We start from the raw sequence: 22,325 nt of genomic DNA, 5'->3' as shown, positions 1-22,325 counted from the left end.
TGGCTCAAGGACATTAACACCCCCTGAGAAAAACTATCATATGCATTCGGGAAAGCTGGAATTCTTGGCTTTAAAATGGGCAGTCTGTGAACGCTTTCGGGACTACCTATATTACGCCCCACATTTTGTTGTCTACACAGACAATAACCCTTTGACATATGTCCTTACGACAGCAAAGCTGAACGCCACAGGCCACCACTGGGTGAGTGAACTGGCTGACTTCAACTTTACTATCAAATACCGGCCAGGGAAGAAAAATGCTGATGCAGATGGCCTATCCCGCTTACCACTAAACATTGAGCAGTATATGGCACAGTGCACATCAGAAGTCAAACAGGGTGTCGCTAGAGCTGCTGTTGAAAGTGCAGTATTGCAGAGGGAGAATCTGCTGCATGAAACTGTTGTTGTCAGCCTGAGTGCCGTCAGTTTAGTGCAAGACGCGGTCACACTGTCTGCTGGAAAGTCTCTGTCACCCGAGGAAATCCGAGTGAGTCAGGAGAAAGATCCCATCATTAGTCGCTTTTTACAACACAAAATCAACAACTACTTACCAAAAGGTCGTGCCCTAACAGCAGAACCCCCTGATGTCAGAATCTTGCTGAGGCAGTGGAGCAGAGTGCACATAAATGATGATGGGGTCCTCTATAGGAGAGTGAAAGGCAGAGATCAGCTTCTTCTCCCTAAAGAGCATCGTGACACTGTGTTCAGGGAACTGCACAAAGAGATGGGACATTTGGGGACAGAAAGAACTCTGTGTTTAATAAGGGACAGGTTCTACTGGCCTCGAATGCAAAGCGATGTGGAGCATTTTGTAATGCATGCCTGCGAATGCCTCAAGAGAAAGCGGCCAAGTAAGATTACCAGGGCCCCACTGACCACCATTACAACGACATTCCCATTTGAGCTTGTGTCCATAGACTTTTTGCACCTTGAGACTTGTAAACAGGGATATGAGTACATACTGGTAGTGATGGACCACTTCACACGTTTTGCACAAGCTTATGCAACAAAAAACAAATCTGCAAAAACAGTGGTGGATAAGGTCTTCAATCACTTTGCTCTGAACTTTGGTTTCCCAGCACGAATCCACCATGACATGGGCAGGGAATTTGAGAATCAGATGTTTTCCCAGTTGCAGAAAGTCTGTGGTTTACGTGGCTCTCACACTACCCCATACCATCCACAAGGAAATGGGCAAGTGGAGCGTTTCAACAGAACTTTGTTGTCCATGTTGAGAACACTAACTGACCTTGAAAAAGCAGACTGGAAGGAATCATTGACAAAAGTGGTGCACGCCTACAACTGCACTCGGAATGAGGCTACTGGGTTTTCCCCGTACTATTTGTTGTTTGGCCGTACTCCAAGACTTCCTATAGACATCTTGTTCAACTTGCCTTCACAGGAACAGCAATTAAGCTACGAGGAGTATGTGACAAAATGGCAATCCCGAATGAAGGAGGCCTATGAGATTGCATCTATGGCAGCCCAGAAAGAAGCTTCGAGAGGTAAACATTATTACAACCGTAAGACCTACGGAGCTCAACTTCATCCGGGGAACAGAGTCCTGCTCCGCAACCTCAAGGAGAGAGGAGGCCCAGGCAAGCTTCGGTCATACTGGGAGGATACAGTGTATGTGGTGGTGAGTCAAAAAAGCCCTGACATCCCAGTTTACGAGATCAAGCCAGAGAGGGGAGGAAAAAGCCGCACAGTACACAGGAACCTGTTGCTTCCATGTGACAGTCTACCTGTAGAAAAACCACACAGACAGGAGCAAAACGAAAAAAGAAAAAGCCTGAGACAAAAAGGGGTAGAAGCTCAACAACAGCTACTACAACAAGACACAGACGTGGAGAGTGAGGATGAGGGTGAGCTTGTGTGGAGGTTTCCACAGCAAAACAGTACCACCACCATTATCCCTCCAACCCTGGAATCTCTGGTGGGTGAACAACAACTGGGGGAGCCTCAAACAGCTGACTTCGACCCTTTCTTACAGGACCACAGAGAGATACACGAACCTGAGTTGCAGACAGCAGAGCAACATTACAACCACCAGGAGTCACAGGATGAACAACAAGATGAGCAAGGAGACAGTGACTCCAACAGTGAACTAGGGTTGTCACCTGTCCTCAGACACCCCAAGAGAGAGCGACGTCAGCCCAAAATGCTGACATATGATATATTAGGACAACCCACAGTCAGACAAGCTGATATGGACAGTGTTAAGATGGGAGCTATTTGCACCCAGAGACTGTGGAGGCCTTGGTGGCCTGAAGATATACCAGCAAGGTGTGAGAGACAGTAATAAGAAACTGATCCAAAATGAAGACATTAACATGAACATTGTGACAAGCAGAATAGAGCAAACGTAGCACCAACAGACAATGGACAGAATCTAACACTCATTCTTATGGTGTGTGCTAACTTGTCACATGCTGAACATATGATGATGATGACCATCTGTAAAAGATGCCTTGATATGTAAACAAAGTTAAGTGTGGTAACAGACTAGTGTATTGTTGGGCGAATATTGAGTCTGGTTACAGTCAGAAATTCAGAGTAACATGATGAACTTGTTTACTAACCTTGAGGGAGAAAAAATGGTTACTTGGCACAACAAGATTCATGATTAGCTTCTACCATGACTTTTAATTTGCTGAATGCAAATTGTTGTACTGCAATGTTTCATTGAACAGATGTCAGAAGCATGTGTAACCATAATTGTTACCCTAGGATAGGTATACTAATAGTACACAAGAAATGTACTGACAACGGCAAACATGTTCAAAGAGTTTAGGAAAAAATAGACGGAAGCCTTTTTTTCCCTCTTTCTTTCTTTTTTTATTAAGTAGGGGAGGGTGTGGCGCCCTGAGTATTTTGCGCATTAAGAACAAGTCTCAGATGTGTTCCTTATGTGTTCGTGCCCACCCCCCATCATCATTTTTTGCTATTTGTTGTGACAATAGTTTGCATCATAACACAGAGCGAAAAGCTCATTTGCTCCCACCTGATGTGATGTTAGGGCGATATTTAGTTTCGCCAGTAGGTGGCAGTGGCGGCTCAGCCAAACGGGTAACTGGCAAAATAATCCTTCACAAAAGTAACGCAGGCCAGTTATTACAATGGAAGCCGCCAGTAACACTGAATTGTTTTGCTGTGTTTCAGGTGAGAGCAATATACGAGAACTACATACATTTATGTAAAGTTGATGCTTATTTAACATGTTTGGAGTGTAATTCTTGTTTATATGGTGTTTAATGTGAGCGAATAAGGGAGTTGTTTCACGTTATCTGTGGGTAAGGCTAGTAACATTTGTGCGTTAGCTAAGTCATGTTAGCCTCCTGCATTAATCTCTGTAACCGTGTTGTCCCATCAGTAAGGTGAAAGGAAACTATTAGCTGGTTTCAGTTAAAGTTATAGGAGATAGACCAGCCAGTACATGTTATGTTGTCTATTGTTACTGGTCATTTTCTCTGTGTGTTAAGGGCTGATTAATACGTGGCCATTACACGTAATGCCACAAAAGTAACACAGGCCAGTTATTACAATGGAAGCCGCCAGTAACACTGAATTGTTTTGCTGTGTTTCAGCGCAATAAATCTTCATGTGCACCTGAATGAACCCTGTCGTCCTTCAGTGTGTAACACGTACAATGGGAACATTATATACGTAAACATTTTTAACCAATAATGGCAGAAATTATGGAATTTTTCATTATTTCTCATTATTTTTTATTTCTTTATTATTATGATTACTGGAATTGTAGAAAAAATGAAATCAGCAGTAGGAAACAGTTTTTTTATTTAATAAAAAACAGAGTTGAGGGAAAGTGTTGCTATCTGGGTAACTAATGTCAGAGGTCCATCTGTAACTGCATCTAAACTGTTTCTCCAGATTTTTTCACTTTCTTTCACTGACGTTTTGTCCCTTTCAGGTTACAGCTAAATAATTAATACTTATTTAAATCAAATAATGAATTTAAAATAAAATTAGGATTCAAGCTTCATTTAACGATAATGATAAATTCTAATTTATCATCTAATGATAAACTCAACTAATTCATGATAGCAGACACTGTAATAAAATATATATTTGATGACAAACCTGTGATCCAACTTTTTTTGGTGGATGTTGCTTGGAAAACATGGCTCTGTCCCGACTGTTTTCAGAGATGTGCTGCTGCCCTCAAATTCAAACAGTAAACATTTGATATGATTTCTATTTCTATGGTGAATAAAGTATGAGTTTATTAGTTTATCAAATCATTGCACTCTGTTTTTATTTACACTCAGTTTAAAGTCAGAATTTTCAATGACACAAAGTTGATTTCCTTTTTAAAGATGGCTACATCATCAAGTTATGCTGAAAAGACATAACCAAGACCAAGTTATTTCTTACTTGCAGCACCAGTGTTGCTTTTTATTGTTTTATTTATCATATTCTATCTCTATCACCTGTTCCTCTCATGTCTGTGGCTGCAGTATGACACACCCATTTTATGTGGAAAAGGAGTCAAATGATGTGCTAAATGACACATTTATGTGAGCATGCACAGAGTCTGAAGCGGAGAGCATGGGTTAACAAAGAAAGTTGCCAAGCATCATTGTAATACCTGTTCTCTGTGAATGGGCTTTTAGGGTTGACAGTATCGCCGAGGCAAAGAAAGCCTGGCTGTTTTGAGCTTGCTTCCTATTAAGTTCTTCATATTTACTCTGCTCTATTTGCAATGTTGCGTCAGTGAAGCACGCAGTCAGAGTGGCCTTGTCATCCTAACAGACCAGCACATAGTTATGTACCATGAACGTGACATGAATAAAAGTGCAGTTTGCTATTGATGAAAAAATAATGTCTTTGTGTTAATTCGTTTTCATTTTTCAAAAGATACTGTTGCCATGTTGTACATGTTTCATGATGTTCACTGAGTTATTTTAAGGTAGTGATGTCAGTGCAGTCAGGCAGCACTGCAGCTACAGCAAGGAGCTGTGCAATGACTTAGAGACTTATAGTTGTTTCACATCTTATTGAATCAAAAAATAATAAACAAACTAGAACTCACAGAATCGTTTTTAATTAGTTTTGGTCAGGCTGAAAGAATTAGCATTAAATTAAAGACTAATTAATGTTCACAGCTTGACTCTGGATTTACTTAGTATTGAAACCAGCTCTACAGAGGTCACACACCTCAAATTCTTTAAGCAGTTAAACATACAAAATTTTCATTATTGATGAATATTAATCGTGTCGAATCAATCAATCATTTTTAATCTTTTATAAAAAATTTTGATCTGCAGAAGGTCCTTTTTCACAGATATGAGTTAATTGAGCTGTTAGAAGAATGATGGGTAAGACAGTCTATTCCATGTAAATGATGTTATTTATTTGAAAGACTCAAATTAGTCTTATAATCTCAATATTTCTAACTCTGACTTTGTGGACAATAATTCTCTCAGTCAGTTTCCTTGCTTCTGTCAGGACAAGCAGGGCCAAAGTAAAGTGATCTCCCTCCTTTCATCTCAGACAATGCTGTCATGAAGCTCATCACCTGTCAATTAATATCCTTGTGGTCACAGTTAGCTAGTCCGCTATTGTCACTCTGTGCTTATTTCGGTCCCATACGAAGCTGCAGATACTCTATGTTTTGTGGGCGTATCAAGCTCCTGTTAACAATGACTGGAGCTGGGCAAGCAACTGCAAAAGATGAGTCTGAATGCTGTGTTTCGCATACATGTATAAAGTTTGGCACACGCCTATAACTTCCCAAGATGCACAGATCTTTGAATGATGCCATAAATCAGTGAGGAAGGCAGATGTTTTGAATTGAAAATGACATTTTGGTGCAGATTTGACCATTTACCAGATGTTATACTTTTGCAAACTCCTCCTACGGATTTTCTCAATTGTGATAATGTTCCGCCCCAGAACACATTTCGGTTGGAATATTTACACACAGTGTGACCTAGCAGGAAAACGGAATTACATATTTTACACTTTGAGGTATAGTTTCAAGGTGGCTGATCCGAGCAACCTTAAACTTCTGAATCCTGAAGGAGTTGTTCTTACTTTATCTTCAAAACGGTGTGAACCTGGCAACATAGTGAATTTAGATTTTTCACCATGAAGCAGGAAATTTCTACACAGTGGCTTGCAAAAGTATTCGGCCCCTTGAACTTTTCCACATTTTGTCACATTACAGCCACAAACATGAATCAATTTTATTGGAATTCCACGTGAAAGACCAACACAAAGTGGTGCACACGTGAGAAGTGGAACGAAAATCATTCATGATTCCAAACATGTTTTACAAATAAATAACTGAAAAGTGGGGTGTGTGTAATTATTCAGCCCCCTGAGTCAACACTTTGTAGAACCACCTTTTGCTGCAGTTACAGCTGCCAGTCTTTTAGGGTCTGTCTCTACCAGCTTTGCACATCTACAGACTGAAATCTTTGCCCATTCTTCTTTGAAACAGCTCCAGCTCAGTCAGATTAGATGGACAGCGTTTGTGAACAGCAGTTTTCAGATCTTGCCACAGATTCTCGATTGGATTTAGATCTGGACATTGACTGGGCCATTCTAACACATGGATATGTTTTGTTTTAAACCACTCCATTGTTGCTCTGGCTTTATGTTTAGGGTCATTATCCTGCTGGAAGGTGAACCTCCGCCCCAGTCTCAAGTCTTTTTTAGACTTTTGCAATCTTTCTTCCAAGATTGCCCTGTATTTGGCTCCATGGTTTTCTGTTAACAATGGCTTTCTTCTTGCCACTCTTCCATAAAGGCCAACTTTGTGCAGTGCACAACTAATAGTTGTCCTATGGACAGATTCCCCCACCTGAGCTGTAGATCTCTGCAGCTCGTCCAGAGTCACCATGGGCCTCTTGGCTGCATTTCTGATCAGCGCTCTCCTTGTTCGGCCTGTGAGTTTAGGTGGACGGCCTTGTCTTGGTAGGTTTACAGTTGTGCCATACTCCTTCCATTTCTGAATGATGGCTTGAACAGTGCTCCGTGGATGTTCAAGGCTTGGGAAATCTTTTTGTAGCCTAAGCCTGCTTTAAATTTCTCAATAACTTTATCCCTGACCTGTCTGGTGTGTTCTTTGGACTTCATGGTGTTGTTGCTCCCAGTATTCGCTTAGACAACCTCTGAGGTCGTCACAGAGCAGCTGTATTTGTACTGACGTTAGATTACACACAGGTGCACTCTATTTAGTCATTAGCACTCATCAGGCAACGTCTATGAGTGACTGACTGCACTCAGACCAATGGGGGCTGAATAATTACGCACACCCCACTTTGCAGTTATTTATTTGTAAAAAATGATTGGAGTCATGTATGATTTTGTTCCACTTCTCACGTGTGCACCACTTTGTGTTGGTCTTTCACGTGGAATTCCAATAAAACTGATTCATGTTTGTGGCTGTAATGTGACAAAATGTGGGAAAGTTCAAGGGGGCCGAATACTTTTGCAAGCCACTGTAAGTCAAAGACACCTTGTCCAATCTCTCCCAAACTTCACAGTCCTGATGAGAGTGCTTGACAAATTGATATGCCAATTGTCAGCATTAGTTAATACCAAGTAGTGGGAACCAGAAATGTCATTTTTTAAATGGTTGACAACATCCACCTCAAAATCAATCTGAAAGAACATCAGACCTTGATGAGTTTAGTGGGAATTAAAAAAAAAAAAAGAGGTCTCTGTTCTGCCTGAGCCCGAGCCTGGTTTGTTCCAGCCAAAGGTCTCTATGCCGTCTGGTCCTGCTTCGTCCGCACCAGGATTCCTCCGCCACCAGCCTTCAGCCAAGCTGCAAACGGTGGTCACGCAGCCAGCCCCCTGACTTCCACCATCTCCATTGCTGTCCACGTTTTGTTTTGAACTTACTCTGATAAGCTCATCAGGAACAGGAAACTTGTTGCAGATCTCAGAGTTAGTAAACCCAGAGTTTATTTTCAAAGTGATTGGCCCTGATTTCAATTACTTTGTTTAGTTGTAGTTGCTGTTTTTAGATGTGTCCTTGATCCATCACAGCTGATTCAGATGGATAAATGACCTCCTCAACATGTCCTGAAGTTCTCCAGAGACCTGGTAATGAACTAATCATGTGATTCAGGTGTGTTGACCCAGGGTGAGATCTAAAACCTGCAGGGACACCGGCCCTTGTGGACTGGGATTGGGGACTCCTGATCTAAGACATCGAGATGGGGTGGTGATCTGAACCAGATCAGAGAGATATGGAGGAGAGAGATGATGAATAGCCTTAAATGTGTACAAGAATATTTTGAAATTGATGCGATATTTGACTGGGAGCCAATGAAGCTGCTGCAGGTGATGTGGTGGACAGAAGGGGTCCTGGTGATAATGCGGGCAGCAGAGTTCTGGATGCGTTGGAGCTTGTGGATGGATTTTTGAGTAAGACCAAAAAGAAGTGAATTACAATAATCAATCCAGGAAGTAACAAGGCTATGGACAAGAATGGCAGCGGCATGTGGGGTGAGAAAAGGACGGAGACGATTAATGTTGTGCAATTGAAAATATGCAGACCGAGTAACATTATTAATGTGTGAATTGAAAGATAGAGTACTGTCAAGGATAGCACCCAAGCTTTTCACAGAGGAAGAAACGAAGATAGTAAGTTATTGATAGTAACAGAGAAACTGTTGGTTCTGGATAATGTTGATTTAGTACCTACCAAGAGAAGCTCGGATTTATTACTATTGAGTTTGAGAAAATTAGAAGAGAACCATGAATTTAGTTCGGCTAAACAGAGGGTGAGGGAGGAGGGGGGAAGAGCAGAATCAGATTTTAGCTTGCACAGGTTGCAGGTTAAGGCAACTTGTGACCTACATCTACCATTTATATTATCAGAATCAGAATACTTTATTAATCCCGAAGGAAATTAGGAAATTATCTACCGTTTATATAGCGCTTTTCTAGTCACATGGCCACATAGTGCATTAGAATACAATAATAATACATTTTATTTAAAAGCGCCTTGCAAAACACTCAAGGTCGCTGTACGGGTCAGCCCCCGACTATGAGCATGTCAGAGCTTCTCCTCCAGCTCCGCGAGAACCACCTGCTCCCGTTCAGCGACGTCCCGAACAGTGATCTCTGGGGACATTTCCTCAGAGCCACAAAACACTGCAGACACGGACTCAGAGACAGCTTCGGCCAGTGGTTCCAGCCCAGGCAACTGCTCTGACGATACTCCGGACTCTGGCTGTGCCGACGTGCGTCGGCGACGAGGGCGCCACTTTTTCCTAGCAGCGGCTGTTAATGCGACATTGATAGCTGTGACGGCTGGCTCCTCATCCTCCGACCACATCCTCACCAGAAATGAGGCTGGAGAAGCGAAGTCCGAACGGAATGGTGAGGGTGAGCAGCTTGTGCATGATGGAATTGATGGAGGCAGCTCAGTGAGCCAACCCTAATCGCCTCGGAGCCCCAAGACTGTGGAAACGGCGATGGGGAAGTTGCGTGACAGCGGGACGGTGGTGACACAGCGGCTGCTGCTGAGGACGGGGTTTGGAGGATGGTGCGGAGGTAATCAGAAATCAGGGGGGGTAACGCCTCCCATAACCAGGGAAACACAGTGACGCTCACCCGCAATGGGTGGAGTAACTCCTCCGTATCCTCCTCCCCGGAACGCTGCATCCACTTACAGCATAGCGCTTCCACTGTCTGAATAATCTCTCTTCTCTGTGTTGCTGGGTCCATACTGGTTGTGTCGTACTGTCACGATCTGAGGAGACAGACCGTGCGGTGGTGCGTGTGGTGAACCCAGGTGCGAACACAAGAGAGTAGACCGAAGTAACTTAAACTGAAAGCGAGCCTTTATTATGGCTGAAGACAGGTCTCAAACAAAGCAGAAATACCGTGACTAAACTGAACTAAACTAAACTGGGGAACGGATACTGATAAACTATGAAGACTCAGAAAGCTATGGCTAAGAATACGAAAGACTGGGCATGAAAACATGGAGGGTGGGAAACACAGATGACGCGACACAGACTGCATGAAACACAGAGACTAAATACACATGAGGGATGATCAGGATCACATCAGGGGAAGTGGCCACACATGGAGCACAGCTGACACACATGAACCTAACGACAGGACAGGAGAGGTGAAACTAAATACACTGACATTGAATACAGACTTTCAAAGTAAAACAGGAAACATGGAGATTAGACATGACATGAACTAAACATAACCACGCAGACATGACGCATGAACCAGGGAGACTTAGTACAGGGGGAGATGACATAAACAACTAAGAAACAAAGGGCTAAACAGCACCCTAGAAATTAACTAGACAAACTAAGCTAAAGCATAAATGAATACAAAAGATACATAAAACTCAACACTGGGTCACACGACCCAGGACCATGACACCACCGTTTGAGAAAGACTGTTGTAGAAGATCCTTTTTCTTCAAGGTCCTTTAATATGCTGATAGGGTGATACTGAATAAAACATTCAGCACCTTCCTATTCAAAGGATACTTTTTATGTAACGTCACTCTCACTTAGTATGTGCAAAACAGAAGCAATTTAACTTTTTTTGCCATCTTTGACAAAACATAGATTGTGCACTTCTTTTTCAGGATCTAAAGAGAGTGCTATCCTTCCCCCCATACCCCGGGGATTACCTACATCCAGTGGTGTATGCCTGCACCGCAGTTATGCTGCTCTGTCTGCTTGTCTCCATCATGACTTACATTGTCCACCACAGGTGAGACCTTATTACAAGATAATTTCACACTTTTCATTGCACAAAATATTCACATGCCTATATGTATGTTGTGACTTTATATCATAAAGGTGTCTGTATATCTCATAATGTTTCTTTATCCTCATCTTGTGTCTGTTAAAAACACCCACCTTCATCCAGAATGAATGTGCAGAAGCAGACAGGTTTCAAGTACAAAGTAGAACTGTCCACTTCAATTTAAACCTCCCAAAACTTTTGTGTTGCTCTGCAAAAACAGCATATTAATTAAGATCAAGGAGCTGAAGCTGAAGGACAATTCATCTGCTCTGATACAAGGCTGGATTTTTCCGTTAGAAATTGATAGGGACTTTTAGAGATATTGAGTTATTTTATGAATGAACTGCACAGCCCATCCTGTTACAAAGGAGAAATTTATTACAAACACGTTTGGTTTATAAAACTAGTATTTGGTGCATTTGGTTCTGTCCTCATGACAGAAATGACTTTATTTTATATAAACATGTGCCATTACCTAATTCTAAAAGCTTGTGTTACACAATTAACATTTTTCTACCATAGAAAGCAATTATATGTGTCAAAAAAATTTATTCATTACAATAATTACTGATTTTTCTTTTTTCTTTTCTTTTCTTTTTTTTTTTAGCACTAAAGCGCTAAATTACTTAAAATGTCATGTCCCAGGTCAGTTACCAATATCAAAAAATCAAAAAACTTTTTACGTTGTTTCTTACTATTGCATGTGTTTACTTATAATATTATGCACATGTTATTTTTTCCTCCCCAAATTTTGTCCCAGGTCAAAAAATAAATACATAAAAAAAACCCTCTAACTGACACCATTCAGTTCATCTTTAACACAATAAATCCCAACAGTACAGTCTCTTAATACCTAAAGAGGGTTTTGTGCTGGTACAGAATGTTGAAGGACCAGATTTACTAATAAAACTGAGAACTTGAGATATCAAATGGTCTTTGATGCAGTCTGCAAGCAGCCAAAGCAATGAAAAGGTGCTGTTTAGTACAATGTTTTGTGATTGATTTCTCCTAATGACAGTCAGCAAAGAAGAAAATACATTTTTCCCTATTGACCAGATGTTATGTGGTGCTCACTGACCGGTCTTCAGACCTGTGAGACTGAAGCCTTAGTTAACATATTCTTTTATATGTGGATTTAATACTTTAATACTTCTAAATTATAGTCCAAAGGTGACAGTGTGACTCCTGTGTTCATTCCCACAACCTTCTACCTAATTTAAGCTAAGACACTATCTTTCTGATGTTTAAATTTTCTCCTTGTTTACAGTGTGATCAGAATCAGCAGGAATGGCTGGCACACACTCCTCAACTTCCTCTTTCACACAGGACTGACATTTGGTATTTTTGCTGGTGGAATCAATCAAATCAACTTACCTTTTGTGTGTCAGATTGTAAGTGTTGTGTTCTTGGTTTCTTACTGTGGTGATGTTTCAAAGTTCTGTTAAGGGCACTTAACTCTTAAAAGAATGTTAGCTTTTATTATTTTTTTGAATCTGAAGATATTGGTTATTTTATATTAGACTGGCTTCCAAATTGTGTGACTGAGTATAACATGAAAAGCCCTCTAGTCGGTTAAAGTCAGGTTAAATGTAAACACTTCACTTTATTAGGTACACATTGCTAGCACTGGCTTGGATCCCCATTTTACCCTGGGAACTTCCTTAATTCTTCATGATTTCACAAAGTACTGTAATTATTCCTCAGAAATATTGGTCTCCATAGACATGTCAGCAATACACAGTTGCTGCAGACTTCTTGGCTACACAACCGTAATGTAAATCTCCTGTGTTCAGAGATGCTCTTCTGTATAACGTGGATGTAATGAAAATAATTGTACTGGTTTTTGCGTTACTGTACTTGGAGCTGATAGGAAGGCACACCTGTTCTATAAACCTCAGGGATGGTTTTATGGAAAAATAGACACATTGGCTGTAGCTTGCCAAGTGTTACGATCATCTCTCCAAAACTTTTATGGTTGAAAGATACAATAAAAGGGCGGCTTTATAGTTCCACCTCTGGTACTGAATATTTTTTACATTCAATATGAATGTAACTTTTTTTGAATAAGTAGCATAATTTAAAAGATTGTAGCTGATATAACAATGCCTCCCATTTAACGGCACACACACATAAACAAAGTTATTTTTAGATCATATGTTTTCATGAACCTTCAAAGGTTCTGCTTCTGCACCGTTTTGCTGTTTTATCACCAAAGTGAATCATGAATTAATTATAATCACAATATGACTGAAGCTCAGTGCACGCTTTTGGAGCTTTTAATTTATTCAGTCCTTAGACATTGGAACTGTTCAGTGTGCAGCATATTGAACACCTAATAGAGTGCATTTTTGTTCTATGATGATTCCCAACTACACTCTTAAACTTACTCCAGTTCACTCAATTTTTATGATGTCTATTTCAACCTGTGTTAGGTTGGCATTGTGCTCCACTATGCTTCTCTGTCTACCATGCTGTGGCTGACCTTCACTGCTAGAAACATCTGTAAAGATGTTTCCAAAGACCCACTTCAGGCACAGGAGAGGAATAGGGCTTCCCAGACTCGTACCAAACCAGCCATCCTCAGGTAAGCTGTAAACAGGTGCCTGCGGGTACAAGCAGGGCTGAGCAGTGTTCATCAGTCATCAGTATGTGAATGAATCATGACTGTCCTTGGGTCATTTTCTCACTTTTATATTTTTCTGACTTTTATCATAGCTAATTACTAATTTTTACAGTGTTGAGTCAATTGCTTCTTATCTGCTCTTGCATATTTGAGAATACTGTTGACAGCAAGAGCACTCAGAGAGTGCAACTCCCCCCAAAGGGCAAAGGCTTTACTAAAACTTCTATGTCTTATGATGTTTTTATTACAACATGCTGCCTGTTATGGCATCGCTGTGACATCACAGGGTGTCGTATTGAAAAAAGCTCTCTTTCACTTGATACATTATTCAAAAAATTTCTTGAAATTTTTCTTGAAATTTTGACCTGATTAAAATAAAAAAAATAAATAAAAATTAAATAAGCTCTAGTTGTTAGTGGTATCTAGCTTCACACAGTATTTGAGGATACCAGCAGCACAGAATATTTGAAAATGATATTTTCTACCCCTCAATTTTATCTGCACCTCAGACATTGAGGGTTTTGTCCAGCAGTTAGGTGCTCGTGTCACATATGTGACATGCTCGCCTGCACTATGGAGAGGGGATCGATATGTGTGCATCTGTGACTTTGTTAGTGGGTGGGTATGAATGAGTGAATGGCCTGTGTGTGTGTGTGTGTGTGTGTGTGTGTGTGTGTGTGTGTGTGCCAGGCCCAGACACACACACACACACACACACACACACACACACACACACACACACACACACACACACACAATTATAAACATATATAATTTCTCTCTCTCTCTTGCTCTGTCTTTATAGAATACATATACATATTCAATTCACTTCAGTTTTATTCATACAGCACTAAATCACAACAATAGTGGCCTCAAAGTGCAAATATTGTTGATCCTACAATAATACATGCAGAGAAAAACCCAACAATCATCAACAATCAATATGACCCCCTATGAGCAAGCACTTTGGCGACAGTGGGAAGGAAAAACTCCTTTTTAACAGGAAGAAACCTCCAGCAGAACCAGGCTCAGGGAGGGGCGGGGCCATCTGCTGCGACCGGTTGGGGTGAGAGAAGGAAGACAGGATGAAAGACATGCTGTGGAAGAGAACCAGAGGTTACAGTTTTTTACAGCCGCTAGGACACATGTCTCAATACTTAGGTCACTTTTGCAAAACTCTTCACACAATCCTCCTAACTGACCTTCAGCTTGGCAAAGCAGTTCATTTCACATTCAAAATGCACTACAACTACCAAAACACTTCATTCAGGTCTCAAATAAACTAATTCTTCCAGAACACTAGCAAAGGTTGACAGCCGACAAACACACTTTGTCACCCACAAAACAATGACCTAAAAAACACTAACAACATGTAGCATTACACAGTGTTTTCTTGTGTAAAACAAGGACACATCTCTGTTTAGAATTTCAATATATGTTACTGGAATGAATCAGACATCATGCAGAATTCGTTAATATTTGTTTATGTATTTTTATTTTTTTGCACTAAGTAATCCCAAAATACAAGAATTTGTATACACACCATCCACTGATACACATACAATAGTAATGCTAATCTACTCGGTCTTCTCCATTTGGCCACAGGTTCTCATCCACATCACATCTTATGTCATCTAGGGCAACACACCTAGGAAAGAATCTTCTGGCTGCCAGAATTGAAGGAGTTGAACAATTGAAGGAGTAACACCTGTGTAGATGTTCATCTACAATGAGAATCAGCTGTGGCTGGTTAAACTGCATTTTTAGATTTAAAATATGTTTCAATAAAATATTGCTGTTGCATTTTGCTGTCTTTTTAAGTTTTGCATTGTGTTATTGTTTTGGCCATAAGTTTAACAGTTTTGAAAACAGTATGTAAGCACATGCAAAATGTCCTGTACATACAAAGATTTTTGGCAGTTGTTGTGTCTGAGTGAGAAGATAATTCATGAAATTTGAGAGATGTAGTCATTGAATGCATTTTGTGCCAAAACAATGATAACTGGTTCTCAGTTTAGCCCACATAGACTTCTGTTGTGCTCACTGTGTGAGGAGTTTTGCAAAAGTGACCTAAGTATTGAGACATGTGTCCTAGCATCTGTAAAAAACTGTAATAACAAGTGCGATTTAATGCAGAGAGGTCTGTTAACACATAGTGAGTGAGAAATGTTCAGTTTCTATGCCATATGTTAAAACAAGCTCTAATTCTTCATGGTGAAATTTTTTTCAGATTTTATCTTGTAAGTGATGGAATCCCTATCATAATAGTTGGAGTTACAGCAGCATTTGGTATGGATAACTATGGCAGCAGAGATGATGCACTGTAGTAAGTATACTCAGATTATTATTTGTTGTTAAATATAGAACATTAAAAAAAAAACTTTCTTTTTTCATTTTTTTAGTTGCTGGATGGCATGGGAACCAAGTCTGGGTGGTTTCTATGCTCCCATGAGTCTTCTGGTCTTAGTCATGTGTGTGTACTTCTTGTGGACTTACGTCCAGCTGAAGCGCCACCCAGAAAGGAAGTATGAGCTGCGGGTTTTAAGTGAAGAGCAGCAACAGCTGTCATCAAATGAGTCGCACCATCACTGCCACACGGACACTGGGTCTGCTGGGGACTGCCAGCCCTTTGCTGCTGGCGTGTCAGTTCTGGCCAATGAGCACTCTTTTAAATCTCAACTCCGGGCCACAGTCTTCACCCTCTTCCTGTTCCTGGCTACCTGGACTTTGGGAGCATTGGCTGTTTCACTGGGACATTTCCTGGACATGATATTCAGTTGTCTCTATGGTGCTTTTTGTGTCACTCTGGGACTCTTCCTTCTCATCCAGCACTGTGCTAAGCGTGATGACGTGTGGCACCGTTGGTGGGCTTGTTGCCCATCCAGATCAAAGACAGAGGATGGGCCTGGAGAAGGACAGAGCCAGAGGCAGGAAGTCCATCAGCCACACTGCCATTTGAATTCCCCACTCTCAGTGAAGCAGCAGATGCTTTCTCCTTACCCTATTCAGAGTTCTCACCACAGAACAACACCACCTCCCCAAAGCCCAACATTAAATCACACAGGTCCATGCTGTGTGGCTGTAATGACTCCTGTTAGCCCTTCCCCCATCTCACCTCATGCTGACCAAATGCCTTCACCACGTCCACAGTCACTTCCTGATGAGCTCCCTCATCCAGCTCTTCCCCTGCAGAGTTGCATTGCTGATAGGACAAAGACACGCTCTTTCAACCGTCCACGCCAATGCTTCCAGGATTACCGGTCTCATATCACTTCCACCAGTATGGATGGGAGTGTGCACAGTACTCACCTGGACAGTCCTCATAATGTGCACCACATTGAAGCCTCACCACTGGTTTCTAATAGTCCACACCCAGATCTCCAGCTTCCATACATCAGCCCTCATTTAGATAGCCAACTTGTAGTGTCCTGTCACAGCTTGGAACGTCAGACCTCCTGCCACAGTGTGCAAGACTCGGTTGCTTCCTGTCACAGTCATGCCCACAACATGCATGACAGTATCTCTTCCTGCCACAGCCTTCTTATGCCTTCTCATGGGGTCGACACCAGCCAGTGGCACATGTACTGCTCAGTCGATGACTCTTCCAGCACAAACTGTTGTGAGAGAGCTGATCCCGTCACCTTGCAGTATGAACAAGACCCTGACAATTTGAGCTGGATGTCAAAGACGGCAGACAAAGAAAAGATCTGTCTAGAGCTGGAACAGAAAGGTTTCCCAAGGAACACCCTACCTCGGCAGCATGGCACTGTGAACCGACGGGGACCCATTGGTAGAAACAGGAGTCTGCAGGAAGATAGCCTGTTTGGTTCAGATGCCACAGGAAACATACGGACAGGCCCCTGGAAGAATGAAACCACCGTATAGTCTTGAAATCCTTGGAGCAGTCAAACCTTCCAGCAAATGACTTTTTGTTTGGGTCCCTTTGCCTTCCAGGCCCTAAGACCACAGGTTGAGTTTTTACATCCCAGTAACATTTCAGATCTCTTTATGTCAAAGTTAACATTTTATTGTTTCAAAAATCAGATCTGAATAAACACACACACACACACACACACACACACACACACACACACACACACACACACACACACACACACACACAAAATGATCAGTTAATGTTAAATATTTTTTCTGCTCCATGAAATTTAAATTGCAATCAATATTATATATTGATCCTAAGGAGCAGCCTGAAAACATATCAGTGTTACTGAAAGAAGTTCGCATTCCTCCTATAGTCCAAGGATATGCAGACAGGCAAGAAAAACTCAGAAAGGCCAGTGACAGTCATGCATCGACTAGACGTGATCAAAAAAGAACTGAAGGGTTATTTTTTGAATGAAACAGACCCAAACTTTGATACAAGACAGCGGTGATAGTAAGATTTATTGGATAAGTTCATTTACCACAGATATTAATTAAGAGAACTGATACAAGCAAAAATTTAAAAAGTGAAAATCCTTAGAATTCTTACCACTCAACAGATACTGTGAAATGTTTCAGAGCATAAAAACTTACTTTTCTTAAAAAACAAACTCTGGAAGGTGTACATCTCTCAGTAACTTTACTGTTTGAGAATTCAACAATCTTGTTATCTTGTTATCGTGTATGCCCTGCCCTTCCCAGGCGCCTCTAATCCTCCTATTGCTCTTGAACAGTTCAACTTTATTTATACAGTGCCAATTCACAACAACAGCTGGCTTAAGTCACTTTATATTGTTGTGTCTTACAATACAGATGTTTTTAATATTTTCCTTGTGATTGCTTTGGTTGCTACCAGATTGCTGTGGTCGCCTGTAGTTTGCATGCATCAGAGGTGAATTGTCTCCATTTCCAACGTGTGTTGCACTTTTCACAGTTTTACTACCACTTATATCAAGTACTTAGCAAGTGTTGTCAAACAGGTCTGGCTGTTTGGCGACTGTGGCAATCTGTTACTGAATAAAACATTTGCAAGGAGGCTTTTTTGTGCAGCACTGTATACCTCTTTGTGACCAATTTTAGCTTGTGAGAGCAAATTAGTTCCCGCATTTGCCAAGTGGTCGGGCAATACACGACTGCGAATAACCTCTACTGGGAAATTTTGTCTAACAACCAAGGGATGAAAGGCAGCTTCCAATCATTCACTAGTGGTGTGTGACAGGGGCCTAAAGATGTGCAGGTTTGCATGGACACAGATATTAGTGCATATTGTGTTAGAAGGAGCTTGTTTTTCAGAGTGCAAAGTGTTGTGAGAAAATATTTATTTGAATTAAGGTTGACTTGCAGAATTCTATTAATTTCATTCTAAAAAAGCACATAGTATTTCACTACTGATGTGGTGAAATAAACTCAATAATAATAATAATAATACTAATAATGATAATAATGAATAATGATAATGTGTCTGTGAGTGTTCATTCCTTTGGAATAGAGTATAACTTCCCTGAAATGAAATGTCTTTTCTCAGCAGTGCGCTTGCACAAAACCCTTTTTTCACTTTTCAATTAGGATATTTTGGATTCATATATCCAATACCAGACAGAAGTTGTTGTTTTTTTAAGTACAGCTGTTACTGAGACTTTGTTGAGACTGTCTAATGTTCTTCTAATTAGTGTTCTTCTAATACAGGTCAGCTCTTACGCACAGATTTCAGGTTTGCAGGATGGAATATGGTTTGCAGTTTTATAAATCCTGGGATTCACCCAAGTCTTAACCTATAGGACCACACGCAGTCCTCAGCAATTTCCATCAGAAAAGTTATTCCTTATATTATAAACATCCTTCAGCAGCTGTGGCTCACGAGGTAGGGTAGGTCATCTACCAATCAGAAGGTCAGTACCTTAATCGTCAGCTCCTCCTGTCTGCATGTTGAAGTAGGCAAAATAAGGAACTTCAAGATGTCCCCTATACATCTGTGCGAGTGTGTGCGTGAATGTTAGACAGATTCTGGGTTAGATTTTGGGTTACAATCCCTGGATCTCCATGCATTCTGCATGGGGTTTCTCCCACAGTCGAAAAAACATGCTGTTTCCCTTGGCTTGCCTAATACAGTCCCAGTGTGGGGAGTTCATAAGGAAAGCCAAAGCCCTCAGTGTTTGTGGGGGCAAATGTTATTATAAAACCAAACTAAAGAAACTCTTTAAGATTCTTACCATTCTAAATTCTTTACAGGCAAATCACTCTGGAATTTGGAGAGGCTATCATCCACATCTTCAAACAAAGTGCAATATACAGTTTTATGCAAAAAGGCAGTAGATGGTCAGTGATTGCACCTTTAAATACTTGGATCACTGGACAATTTTTTAAAGTTATATATTTGTTAATGTTATATTTCTTATTGCATTTACAAGATATTTACACGTGGAAACCCATGGAATCAGAGTGAGCATGTGTGTTTTCATGTGTGCAACAGTGCATGAGTAGGTACATAGAAATTTAGTGTGTTTTTGCTACATCTGTTTATAGGACCACCCTTGCAGAATGAGTTTAGTGAATATCTTGGTGAAGATTCATTTATAAAGTCTATGGGTTTTTTATTGAGACATTTTATTTATACTGCCAAACAGAGTCAAACAGACTCTGGCCTGACAAGTATTGCACTAATGTGTGACCCTCACATTGTGAGATAATGATTCCAAAAAGTACAATGTGCTACAAAGCACAAACTTTGTGCCAGAATTATGTGCCAATTTTCACTGTGATGATAAACTACACACAACACCTTCTCAAAGAGTGATTACATAGTTTGTAGCACCATATCAACTCAGGTTTTAAAAGATCATCAGCAATCCTTTAAAGCAGAACACAGACTTCTTTCTATATGATTCCCCAGTGAGGTGTTTCATAAAGTAGTGTTGGCAGTTGAGCAAAGCCTTCTTCAGTAATTCAGGTTCCGTTTGAGTTTCACAGAACAGATAAAATAACCCTCCAGAACAGTCCAGTTCTGGCAAAATAAGTTTTAACCCCTAATTCACCACTGGTGCTGTGTAAATACCTTATTAAGAGGTATGATTCTACAATATGACCGAGAACATTCCAAAAATCAGGAAGTCCACTTGGTGACACTTGGTGAAACTAGATTCAGAGTGGGGCACTAGTCATCTGCATGACCGATTTGGAGTGAGGGGGAAAGGAAAAGAATGAACAATTTGGACACTGCAATGGGAAAAGAAAAGAGAGAGAGAGAGCATACAGACCATGAATTAAATAAATGAAAAAACACAAACTATGGGTGGCAGTACCTGAGACAACCAGGTGGGGTTACATGAGTGTTCTCCAGAAGTACAGCTGATTTCTTTCTGAGTAAGAGTTGAAAAGATAGTTTTAACCCAATGTCCATATTAAATATGAGCTAGAGTCCAGATGATTTACAGCCTTGGTTAGAATTTGTAATGACTGTCATTTTTGTCTATCAAGGGACAGAAATGACAATATATGTAATAGCCTGTGTTTCCTTGACTCATTACCGAGTGGTGAGAGGTGTGTCTTTTAGAATTTAGACTGCATATAAAAGGTGGACTTGAAGCCTCAAGGTTAGTTTTGGTGCAGCAGCCATCTTTGTTTTTTGGAGCGAAAATAACTATTTGTAAGAGAGGGCAGAGTGCCAAGTTGACAGTGACAACATTTTGTGTCCTTTGTGTATACTTGGTTTCATTTTTTAGTTTGCACTTGCACTTTTACTGTTTCAGTGTGTTTTAGTTTATTTTAGTGTTCCATTATATTTTTTTGTCGTCTTCTTTCTCTCTGTTAGTTACTTGCTTTTCTATTTTGATAGCATTTTCTCTCTGTTGCTTTGTAGTTTTACGTGCTTTGTCTCGTTGTTCCTTTTCCTACTGCATTCCCCACCTGTTTCTTCTCCCCTCATTATCTTCATATTGTGTCACTCTCCCCTTGTCCTCTGTTGCATTGTGTATATAGCTGTGTCTTCCTAGTGTTCCTGGATGTTTGGATATCCTGGCTTAGTGCCTTACAGATCCCAAGATTTCTGGACTTTTTCATTCCTGGGCTTAGAAGCTTAATGTTTTTCCTGTCTTCTGCATTTGTGTTTGTAAATTTTCAAGACACACAATGGGTCATGATAAAAAAAAGCCATAAGGCCTGCTTTTTTAAAACCAAATTTTTATCTATGAAACACCTCTCTGGCTTGTGTTATTTAGGATGTGGCACATTGTGTAGAAATTAGAGCGCATAGATCTTTTCAGTTTTATCCAGTGAAGATCATTTCACTCATATTCTGGTTTTGGGGTGAAACTGGTGTTGATTTGAAGAATTTGAGTCATACCACTCATAATGTCACATGTTGAAGGTTAAACACATTTTCACTTTTATGGCACCATATCCCACTCTGATCGAGTGACACTAACTTTTAGCCTGATGTCGATCACTGTGCATGTGTTGTGTTGTCCTGTCCCAGTGTTTCAACAGCTTTAAGTGTCTTCCCGGGTGGGGTAGGAGGATAGTCAATGTTAAAATGCCACTGACACCAGCTGTCAAATGTGAGATCCTTTTAATGTCACATGAAATAAAAAATAAACAAATGGATAAAAGGGGATGCCAATCTGAGCACTGAGTGTTGCCTGAAATAAAGATTTACTGTGACATGCCTTACGAGTAATTGTTCTTATTTTGTGCAGGGTTCTCCCACTGAGGATCCTGTGCTCATCTTCTCATTATTTTGTATTAACTTTTAAAGGTTAAAAAAAAAGACATGACACATGAGGGATGCTTCAGACAAAGCTGACTTGATAAAACAACTGATGCTAGATCCATGTTGCACAACCAAGCTATCCAGCTCATTGCCCCATATTGGCTTTTACTGCAGAAAACAAATGCAATACAATGTGCTTTGTGTAGTTAAATTATTATGGCACAAAAACACTACCGTCTCAAACTATACATAATTTACAATGGTGAGTCAGATTATCTAATGAAGTAGTCT

General features: G+C 40.6%; 1 protein-coding gene across 2 annotated transcripts in view; it reads left to right on the top strand.

Annotated features, from left to right (window-relative positions):
• Window positions 1-21,990, top strand: part of adgra1a (adhesion G protein-coupled receptor A1a) — a 38,877-nt gene extending 16,887 nt beyond the window's left edge. For both annotated transcript variants that reach the window (XM_024799047.2, XM_076887183.1), the window contains 5 exons: window positions 10,601-10,728; window positions 12,032-12,155; window positions 13,197-13,348; window positions 15,618-15,713; window positions 15,790-21,990. In XM_024799047.2, the coding sequence (XP_024654815.2) occupies window positions 10,601-10,728; window positions 12,032-12,155; window positions 13,197-13,348; window positions 15,618-15,713; window positions 15,790-17,272 (1,983 nt within the window). In that variant the 3' untranslated portion in view covers window positions 17,273-21,990. The remainder of the gene's footprint in view (window positions 1-10,600; window positions 10,729-12,031; window positions 12,156-13,196; window positions 13,349-15,617; window positions 15,714-15,789) is intronic.
• Window positions 21,991-22,325: the final 335 nt, after the last annotated feature.

The sequence above is a fragment of the Maylandia zebra genome, linkage group LG8 (genome assembly GCF_041146795.1).
Source record: "Maylandia zebra isolate NMK-2024a linkage group LG8, Mzebra_GT3a, whole genome shotgun sequence".
Classification (NCBI taxonomy): domain Eukaryota; kingdom Metazoa; phylum Chordata; class Actinopteri; order Cichliformes; family Cichlidae; genus Maylandia; species Maylandia zebra.
This window is presented reverse-complemented; position numbering and strand designations above follow the sequence as displayed.